The sequence below is a fragment of the Meleagris gallopavo genome, chromosome Z (genome assembly GCF_000146605.3).
Source record: "Meleagris gallopavo isolate NT-WF06-2002-E0010 breed Aviagen turkey brand Nicholas breeding stock chromosome Z, Turkey_5.1, whole genome shotgun sequence".
Classification (NCBI taxonomy): domain Eukaryota; kingdom Metazoa; phylum Chordata; class Aves; order Galliformes; family Phasianidae; genus Meleagris; species Meleagris gallopavo.
Window position 1 is genome coordinate 65,210,871 of NC_015041.2, and position 10,664 is coordinate 65,221,534.

General features: G+C 37.3%; 2 protein-coding genes across 2 annotated transcripts in view; both read left to right on the forward strand.

The window, feature by feature from the left end:
- Positions 1 to 9,840, forward strand: part of LOC104915351 (transcription factor TFIIIB component B'' homolog) — a 10,118-nt gene extending 278 nt beyond the window's left edge. The window contains exons 2-10 of the mRNA XM_010726225.1: positions 388 to 424; positions 2,065 to 2,148; positions 2,659 to 2,884; positions 3,832 to 3,989; positions 4,636 to 4,774; positions 5,338 to 5,509; positions 6,612 to 6,672; positions 8,111 to 8,300; positions 9,597 to 9,840. Coding sequence (XP_010724527.1) covers positions 388 to 424; positions 2,065 to 2,148; positions 2,659 to 2,884; positions 3,832 to 3,989; positions 4,636 to 4,774; positions 5,338 to 5,509; positions 6,612 to 6,672; positions 8,111 to 8,300; positions 9,597 to 9,825 — 1,296 coding nt within the window. The 3' untranslated portion in view covers positions 9,826 to 9,840. The remainder of the gene's footprint in view (positions 1 to 387; positions 425 to 2,064; positions 2,149 to 2,658; positions 2,885 to 3,831; positions 3,990 to 4,635; positions 4,775 to 5,337; positions 5,510 to 6,611; positions 6,673 to 8,110; positions 8,301 to 9,596) is intronic.
- A 361-nt stretch (positions 9,841 to 10,201) lies between these two features.
- The window catches only part of LOC104915352 (transcription factor TFIIIB component B'' homolog), a 26,771-nt gene continuing 26,308 nt past the window's right edge, over positions 10,202 to 10,664 (forward strand). Inside the window, exon 1 of the mRNA XM_019610250.1 lies at positions 10,202 to 10,255. Coding sequence (XP_019465795.1) covers positions 10,202 to 10,255 — 54 coding nt within the window. The remainder of the gene's footprint in view (positions 10,256 to 10,664) is intronic.

Consider the following 10,664-nt stretch of genomic DNA (forward strand, 5'->3'; position numbering starts at 1 on the left):
TTGACATTGTACTCAGCATTGCCATCTTCTTTGTGCTTTGGGAACCATCTCTTAGAAACTATTGATAATTACACTCTTTGCTTTTTCTCCTTGGGCAGCCAGGTGATGAAGGAGACAAATACCCATTGTTTCCTCACCCTCCCTTTTTCCTTCATCTTCCTTTTCTCTCTGTTATTTTATAGCAGATATAAAGCTGTGGCCTCTGACTGGTTTCCAGACCTGCTTGTGATAGTATAGATATGGAAAACTGTAAAATACTGTCAGCTTCTAGTATAGTATTTTAAAGCCAGGGTGATCTTTGGGCAGAGAATTAACCAGTATGCGTTAGATTAAAATTGCAGACTGATTTTTATGTAAATCTCTGATACGTTTTTCTTTTTGTTTAAGGAAGCAACTGCGCATGAAAATCCAGAAGCAGACAAAGGTAGATATGCATTTATCTTGTTCGTGTCTTCCCCTTTAACATGCTATCAATTTGTGGTTACTCGTGGATAAAATTTCAAAATTCATCTATCTTAGAAAAAAGATGCTCATGAGGTACTGGATTCTTTCATGTTTTTTGAAAAGGCTTAAACTATTCACATTCTTCTGTTCTCTATCAAGTAGGTGGACCAAGCATTGCAAAGTTTTGTTTCTTGGAGTGGGACTACATTTTCTGAGTCCTATGCTGTAGTTATCTTTACTGGGAGAAGAGGACAAACCATAGAACAGAATGGCTTGGTTGGAAAGAATCTTAAATATCATCTAATTCCAGCCACCAACTTACAGCTTACTTGATGTGTCAAAAAGTGATAAGAGTGGGCAGAATCATAGCTTTGTCCCCTGTATGGTCTCTAACTAGACTCTGACCAGAAGAAAATACTCTTTAGATAGGAGATATCAACCCTTACAGATCTATTGCTTTCAGTTGGGAATTTAAATACATTCTCAGTCTTTGTAAGTAGCATTTGACATTGACAGGGTGTATGGGGCTTCCTGTGCTGCAGGAAGGGGTAGAGCCTGGCTCCACCTCTCCTAGACCCATTTAAGAGCTGACTGCCAGTGAGGAATGATCTCTTCTGAAGTTCCGCTCCACTGGAATCTATTTCACAAGCCTGGAATAGGGTGTTTTTCTTTTCCTACTCCAATATAATAATTACATCAGCCAAGCTCCTGGTTATACTATATAATCTGTATATTCATTGATTGTACAACAGGGTTACTGTCTTGGTTGAGGAAGGCAAAGTCTACTGTCTTGGTTCGATTTATTTCAGTACAATAATTTTGGAGGATGGAAATGTTTAGTTTTATATGGCGAGTTAGTTAGAACATAGAAGTTTAAACAGGAATATAGTTCAGTGCTACAGATTATGGATATCTGCATTTAAACACTTCCTCCTTTTCCATTTGTGGTGGTTTGGTTGGCCATGAGATGCATAACCAACTGCTCTGTCACTTCTCTTCCTCAATAGGACAGTGGGAGAAAATAAATGGAAAACCTCATGGGTTGACATGTAGACTCAAACTTTACAAGATAGACTTGACTTGGTGAAAGTTTATTTTATCCTATTGCTAACTAAAAGTAGAGTTGAGTGGAGGGAAGTTGAGAAGACTAAAACACCTCTTCGCTACCACTCTTCCACATCCTGGCCTTTCCCACACTCAGCTTGATACCTTTACTCCTGACTCCATGCTAATCAGGAACAGAGGTAGCAGGAGCTGCAGTCAGTCCATACTACTTGCCCTTTGTCACATCTTGCTTCTCATGCTTTTCCACTGGTCTAGTATGTGGTCTTTCCCATGGGAAACAATTCTTCACGAACCAGCTCTTCAACATGAGCCTTCTCCACCGTAAGTCTTCCTGACTGCAGTTCCTTCAGGGAGTATCGTTCAGGGAACATTGAATTTAGTGAATGAGAATTGTCATCTGTCCATGAGTATCTTAATTCATGAATGGCAACAATTTAAAAAATACATTCTGCACTGTGTGAATGATAACATCAAATGCTTTTTTGAATGTGTGGGTAAATGAATTTTTTGTAAGTATACTTGTGATTTTTAACTTGTGTTTGAACAACTTTGTAGGAATTAGTGATGGAAGCACTGAAGCTGCCATGACTTTACTTGCAATGGGAGATCCAACGTTCCAGATAAAAGCAAGCACTGAAGGTATGATCTGATTTATGAGACAAAGTCTTCCTGTGCATTCTGGGTCCACCTAAGGAGGAACAGAGCAGTAGCTGCAGAACTTCTCTACACAGCAGGAGGACAAGAGTCTTTTATGTATTTAGTCCTGCTGAATTGTAGCACATACTTACACTAGGTGACTAGGCAATGCAGCTGGGATGGAAAAAGCAAAACACCTTACTGGGTAGTACCAATTGCATCACTGTGTGTTTCTGAGAGCTAATTAAGGAAGGACATGTTTTAATTGATCTATGTTGGCTGCACAGATTGGAAAAAAAGAGGATCTGGGGTTAAATAGGCGTAAGTAATCTTTCCAGGCCTTTAAATTGAAACATAGGTCTTTCCTTCTGACTAGCTGTAACCTTAAATTACCTGGCTTTTAGTCTAGTTTTTGGTAGATTTTCATATAGAATTTATCATCTACTTCCATTGCTTGAATATTAATTAACTTTTTAAATTCTGCTGTTCTGCTTTGTTTGCTATTCTAACTAGAATGGACATGCATGTTACCTGCACAAGATGAACTCAACATGGGCAAAAGCTTTGTGAGCCAGGATGACTCAGAGCAAAACAGGGCTGCTGATCAGTATGTGGTTTCTTCAGCGACTTCTGACAATGTCCCTTGCAAGGATGGAGGCAACATTATAGTAGAAGACCAAAGCACTGGTGCAGGAGCAGGTGTTGCAGAACATTTTGAGAAAAATGCAACAGATGCCAGGTGAAATTACTACTTCAGTGAATTTATAGAGAGACATCTGACACTGCTTACTTTTGCAAGGCTCTCTCTGGATTTTTTTCATGAATTGCAAGCAGTCTGGCTTTTGTGAAAATTCCTCAGCTTAGATAATTTTCTATGGAAATTTCTAATATGGAACCCCCAGCCTTTTCTTTGTAAATTTTGAGGTGTTGGTATGTGATTTGAGAATGTGAAGTTTATTCTTCACTCCAGAAGTTAATTTATGTTTGGGAGGGGAGAATGATAGAACTTTTTTTGGTATGAAATTGCTGCTAATCATTAAGATCATTTTCCCAAAGTACTTTATGGCTAATTGGGCCAACACAAATTGCTTAAGTGTCACTGCTGCTGTGCTCTACGTTTAGAACAAACAGATGTCAAGGAGCAGTGATCTTCTATCGTTGTGTTTTTCAATTTTACTCAAATCTTCTTAAAAGTTAAAATAGCTTGATGGGATACTTTTTCAGAAAAAAATCTAGAGATCATCATGTTCTGTTATTTGGAAGACTTGTTGACTGCTTGAACAAAGTATCAGCTTGTACTCTGCTGAATAACCGGAATTGAAGCTTTTACTTTAAGTTCAACAGTTCTTTTATTATATTTTTAACCAGAACTTAGTAGTGTGTGATCAGTGTTAGATCACTGATCATCTCACATCTTTAAGTGTTTCAGTTATTTTGATAGAGTACATACTAGTTTGCAATAAAGTTAATTGTTCCAGTAGTTACCAGTGTAGCTGATGTTTTGGGTTTTTTTTTTTCTGCCAAATAATGCCTCTTCTGTCAGCTGTATTTCATCTGTTCATTGTCATCTGTTTTACCTCTCTCATCTTTTTTGTACGTGTTTGCTGAAAATGGTAATTTTATCTTGTTGCTAGCTTTCAAGAAACCAAGAGCTGTGTTGATGGCATTTCTCCTTCTTACCTTTAGCAATAACTCTCTGCCTATGGTGAATAGTATGAGACTGAGAAGAGGCAGTCTCCAGAAATCAAATCCAAACACAGAAGTACTGAGGTCTAATGAAAATGTAAATCAGAAACCTCTTAATACAAACGTAGTTATGGAACAGCTAGACAGCATTCAAAGTGGTAAGCCTGTTTCTTATCCTGGGGTTTTGAAAATAGTTTTTTTCCAGTGGATTCATGGCTCTTTATAACGTAAAACTGAGTTGAAAGGATTTTTTCGATTCCTGTTCACAGATTATGCATCAGTGCTATAACATGAGATATTCACTTATTGTAGTTTTATACATAAACAAAAGCCTTAATTTAAAATTAAATGAAATGTAAATATCAATTACTGGGCTGGCAATGTCAGAAGTACATTACAGTGTGCATTCCTTCTGTTATCACTATCTTTGTTTTCCATCAAAACCGAAAGGGGAGATGTAAAGAATAGTTTTGTTCTTCGTAATGCAGTTACAGAAAGTAGTGGTGTGTAAGGTGTTCACATTTTCAGTTTTTAATTATCTCTATGGCACTGGCAAAGAGCACAAAATATCAAGGCAAGATGATATATATGTATATCATAAATGAGACATTAATATAACCTATATATACCAGCATTTTTTAATATAAAATATAGATATATGATGTAAGAATAAACTTCAATATGTATGTTTATGCAGTTCTAGAACATGTTACAAAAACCTAAATGTGAAAATTATGTACAAGATTGTGCACAAATGACGTAACGTAACTTATCTGTCTTAAAGTACAACTTTATATATCTTAGAGCCTATGGACTTTAGAGGTACTACAGAAATGCAGAAGGTGGAACAGGTCAGAGTTGGACCAACTTCAAGGGATACTTCTGTCCTTCAGAATTTTGCAACTGGTATGGATCTTGTCAAGCAAATGGACAACAAAGGGAGGTAGGAAGAAATCATCAGCTAATACTGACTTTATTCCTAGGATCTTCTAAAATAAGCAGCTGAGGTGTATGTGTAGCACATTTATGATGGAAATTGTATGCTTATGGACATTGCATATGTGTTAATGCGTAGAAGTTTAATTTAGATTTCTATTTTTAAGGTTTTTATTTCTTAAATGTTACCTGAAGACTTTCAGTGTGTAAACATTAATTTGTGCTTGCTGTTTCAGTACTTAATAATCAGCTTGCTTCTTAACTGTGTCTAGAAGGAAACTTTAATGAATTGATCAATTTGAAAACATTAGTGAGCTTCTAAGCTTTCTTGCTTGGTCATGCCTTTATTAGTAAAGTCTCAAGTTAGTGGTGTTAGTATTCCAGTAAAAAACCTCCCTTTATGTAGATTTGTTTGAAGATTATGCATTTTCTTTAGTAATTTTTAAACAGGTAAATATGTAAGCTTCATATTAAATGCATAATTAGAATCATATTATACAGAGGTTAGGCCATACAGAGGGTACCCTTAATTGGTTTTGGTTTCAGACTACCTGGATATGTATCTTACAGAGCACAGAAAGAGATAAAAGATGCTTGTGGAACTTCTGGGAACTTGTCAGCAGAATGTGAGAAATCTCACCTTGGACTAGAGGATTATCTGGATGAAAGTTCTGTGGACAGACCAGCTGTTCAAAATCCTTGTCCTGCCAAGGACAGTCAATGTACAGTCAGCTTTGCTGAGGTAAGTAATTTAATTTAATTACAATCTGGAGGTGCCTGGTTTCTCAAACTCTGTTTTACAGATCTGGTATTTCAGATGGTGAATGAAACTTTTTTTTCCCCACAGGTATAGTCATATTTAACAAGCCTCAGTTTTGAGGATTTCAGCAATAACACTTGACACTTGTTAGCAAAATGTTGAGAATTTCTCAGAGTCTTGATGGAAGAAGTACTTGTGACTCCAGTATCATTCAGCCTGCCTCTTCTTGTTAAATATATTTAAACTAAAATAATATACTGCAGCGACAATGCATTTTCATTGTCACCTTCATTTGCTTTGCTTTAGAACAAACTTAGTTTTGTTTAAATAAACTTTATCCTTTTCTGTACTCCTTCCCATTTTATGCGTAACTAACTTTTACATATACCTATTTGGCCATGGTAATGTATGTGTTTCACATCTTTAGTTTTGCAGTGGTTTATGCTGTTCTAGCATAAATATCTTATTTTTCCTGGAGGGGGGGGGGTTCATTCACACTTCCTTTGAGACCTCCAGCATTGTTTGAAACCAGTGTACTTGCAGTTACTGTGGAATGGCTGAAGAGCAGTGACTTGTTTCCTCAGTGCAACCTGTGGATGTGTCATATTAGAACAGAGCACAAAAAAAAATTGTGCTCATGATGGATTGCAGAAATGGCAGGAGGAGGCAGCTTGCAGTGGAGTATTCCTTTTCTTCCTTTTCTTAGCAAAGGTACATACTATAGAAGACGTAGGATAAGTGTGTTGCAGAGCTTGGTGCCTCTCTTTGGCACTCAGTTGTTTTGTAATGGTTGGGGGAATTTACATTCTTAGAGCAATTTGTTATGTGAATCATCAGTGACAGAGTTGTGCAGTGGGAAATATAAATTTATTTCAAGAAATCATACAGACAGACAGTGAGCTGCACATAATTTACATATTGTTCTTGTTGGTCTGATATCCTTCAGCCTAGAAGTAAAAGCTGAGAAAACACGATTTTAGGCTTTCTGTCTCTTCAGTGTTTGACATGCCTTGTTTCTTTCTTGTTTTGTAGTGTTATTTGTCGAGCTTACCATATTGTTTTATTTCAAATATTTTATTTCTAGAATGAAACACGTGCTCAGGATTGTGAACAGCAGCATATAAGCAGTGCAGCAGAGACTTCAGGTATAATGCACACTAATATTTTAAGTTAGCAAAAAACTTGTGTATCACTGATGCAAAGATTAAAAAAATAAGTGTTATGATTAAATAATCTACTTAATGAACAAACAAAAGGACCGATAGCTTAGTGCCATTCCCCACTCTTGCCTCTTATTGAAATTTCATTAATGCAGACTAGGCTTGGAAACTTTATGGATGACTCCTTAAGCTTAGATATCAGTAGAAGGAGAAGTTCTTGCTCTTTCCTCTCTGCAGCGAGCACCTGCTTATTATCTCTGCTGGGTTTAGTGTTTCTTAGAGCTCTTTGTGAGACTGACTCACTTACCTCTCAAAAACTGAAGGGGTAGAGGGAGAAAGTCTCTGTGTTTTTCCAGTGGCTTAGTGAGCTGTAGTGGCTCATGAAATTTTGAAGTGAATGCCAGTGTCAATGAATGTGAGTAGGTGGGCTGTGCAAGTATAGAGGAAGAGGAGAAGAGGGGATGATAATGGAAGAAAACAAACTTTCCTCTTCATCTGCTGTTTAAAAGTAATGCAGGGTGCAAAGGTGAGAGGTGTTTGTTGATAAAACAAACTAAAACTGAGCTTGGAGGTTTGGAACTAATACTTGGATAAGATATGGGAAAATCAGTGTTAGAAGCCCAAAATACTTTTTTCATGCAGACTGCAGTCTTCCTGCCAAATTCTCAGGCATGTGCAAAAAGTAGGGTTAATATTTATTTTCAGATGTCTGTCACTCTGCTGCTCAGTTTTTGAGTCTCGTGGAGCATTTTAAATCATCTTTAATGAGATAAAAAATCAAAATGAGTTAAAGTTGCAGTACAGCTCTACATCATTAAAAATTAGAGCTGTCTTAAGTAATAGAGTAATGCTGTTGCTTTACATTTTTGAAAAACCTTTAGAAATGTTATCTCCTAGAATTCATTTTAATGGCAGTTGGCAGTTGATAATGCCTATCTTTTTTGACTAAATTTTATTTCTCATTTATTACATTTATGATGGTACTACTTCGGTCTTCCATGTCTTAGGTCTTCCCACAGAAAAACAACAGCAGACTTCTGTCACTTAAAGAAGTAACTCTTCGTACCTCACAATAGTGTTTAGAGACAGAGCCATCTGACAACCACAGTTACACGTTGTTCTTTGTTGCTAGTACACCTCTCTTAAAAGCTTCATCCCTGTTAGGCATTCTCAATATTCTTTCTTCTGAGGGATAATAAGGATTCTACTGCAATGAATGAGGTCCAGAGAGTGATAAGATTCTTGTCTCAGAAAAAAGCGAGCATATTTTGTGAAGGATATCCCCAGTGTCTTCTTTCATGGAGATTTACATGTTCATTACTGAATGTGGGGAGGGCATAAAGAAGAGAACAGTATGATTTTAAACTTGAATAATAGACTTTTGTCTATGTTACTTTTTTATTTCCCTGGAAAATTGTGGTAGTGAATGATGACCATAGATGTCCAGAGGAAGAAGAACAGACGTTCATTTTAACATTGGTGGAAATCCTTGCTGACTCAGGAGAGTTCGATACATCTGCTTTGCAGGAACAAACTTCAGAACCATTACTACCAGCACCAATACTTATCAGTCCAGTGAAATCAAGTGGAACCAGCTCGGCTGAAGTGGAGAGGTAAATATTTTTGAGCTTAAGTATACTGGACTAGGAGTATTCTTCAGTGCAAGATAAATGAATTATTTCAACATTATTGATATCTTCAGCTTGGGAAGAAAGGGAAAAAAATGAAGGGAAAAAATTCTGAGGTGTAGTAAGTGTTGCAATTCTTTAGAAAGTACTCTTGTATTTATGCATGTTCTCAGGTAAAAACAACAGGTGTGATGCTCCAGCACTGAAGAGGACTTTGCCCTGTTATTGAATGGATAGATCTTTAAGAGTGAATTTTGGCTATGCAGTGTAAGAGTTCCAACTCCTGTGGAACTACTGGTGATAAACAGAATTTCTGACAGACACAGTTAGGGTACATCTTCTGTGTCACAGCTTTACATTATTTCCCTAATCTCTGCTGCTTCCTGAGATGTGTCAGTCCTTTTGGAATCATACCAGGAGGGACAAGGAGAGGGGGAGAATCAAGATTCAGCTGCGTGTACAAATAATACTATATTTTTGGACTATTTAGGGCAGTTAGTCTACTCTTTTATGGAAGTATCAAATGCAGTTCAAATAGAATTGCTTCTGAAGTAATTAGTTTTGACTGTAACTAGAAAAATTCTCTAACGTGCCTTAAGATAGTGCAGCAAAATGTTTCTTCATGGTAAATCGTACACTTGAAGCCAATACTGACTCTAAGTAGAAGTGAGTATAATCAAATATCCATGTATAACAGCCACACGGAAATGTTCTGCAAGATGAATTTTGGCTTATTATACAGTAATGTCCTGGTTTTAGCTGGGATCGAGTTAATTTTTCTTCCTAGTGGCTGATGTGGGGCTGGGTTTTGGATTTAGTATGACATTAGTGTTGATATCACACTGATGTTTTAGTTATTGCTGAGCAGTGTGTAAATGGACAAGGCATTTTCTGCTTCTTGTGCTTCCCTGCCAGCAATCATTCTGGGAGTGCACAGTGACCTGGGAGAAAACACAGCCAGGACAGTTGACTCAAACTGACTGAACGGATGTCCCATGCCATATACTGAAAAATAAAACTGGGGGAGTTGGTTGGAAGTGTATCCGAGGCTCAGTGGGCATTGTGCATTACTTTTCATGTACATTCTTCTATCATTGCTGTTATTATTTTCCCTTCCTTTTCTGTACTATTAAATTCTCATTACTGCAACTCACAAGTTTTGGGTTTTTTCTGATTCTCTTGCCCATGCTACTGGGGAGGAGGGAGCAAATAGCTGTGCAGTGCTGATCTGCTAGCTGGGTTAAACCCTAACGAGTCACAATTATGCCTTTCTATAAACAGCACTGGATCTTTGACAGCTGCAGCTGATGAACTTGGTGAATATTCAAACAGCAGTATGGAAACCAAACAAGAACACAGTGCTTCAGTAGAGCCTGCTCTAAGTCTGATGCAGACAGCTCAAAAAAGGTCAGCTGCTGAGCCTGCAGAGAATGATTTTCCTCTTGTCAAGAAAACCATATCTACTGTAATGGAGAGTAACATGGAAGACCCTTGTGAGGTGAGAAGGTAATTTGGTAGCAGTGTCTTTATGCATAGTTTAGGTGCTTAACACTTAACGTATAGGAGAGCATTTTAACTGTCTTTGGAATTAGAAGAAAGTGACTTAATCTGTACAATTTCAAAGGCAAATTGACATCTAAAGATTGCTTCTTACTTTGAATGGTAAAACAGTTTTTAGACTGTTGATTCTGATTTGTTTTTTGAGAATTTGTTTGTTCTTGGATATTTTTATTAGGCTTTCTAGTATGCAGGCTGGTACTACATCTTAATATTTGGTTCATTCACCACAGCCTTTCTGACAGCAGCACTGCAGGAGAGAAAACTCTGATTGTATAGTGGATGACTGGAAGATAGTGCAGATTAACTGGATAACATAATGGTTCATGATGGTGTCTATTACAAAAGAAGTTGTTAAATATGTTCATAACATTTTTGTCCTAGTGGGCACTAGTCTATAAGAATACCTGCAAAGAAAGACTGGCCAGTCTGTTTGGGCTTCCTGGTGCTTTTTGAAAATGACCCAGTTGTTGGAATGACTGCCATTAATTTCTGTGACCAGACTAGGGCTTTGTAGTGTGACTATGTCAAGGAATGAGCAATAATTTCACATACGATTCAGAGAGCTTTTCTAGGAAGGACTAGATAAAACTGTTCCTCCTTTGTTGACCACTCATCTTGTCATCCTTGTCTTGAATCATTTCTTATGGGAACACCTTGGAAGCCTGCTCAGGAAATAAGCTATATGGTGAATTATACTCTACTGAAGATGTATTTTTTATCACTCCTGTTCTTAGAAGTGTACGTGCACGATGTGCCTCTGTCAACTTTTATTGTTTCTTGAATAGTGAG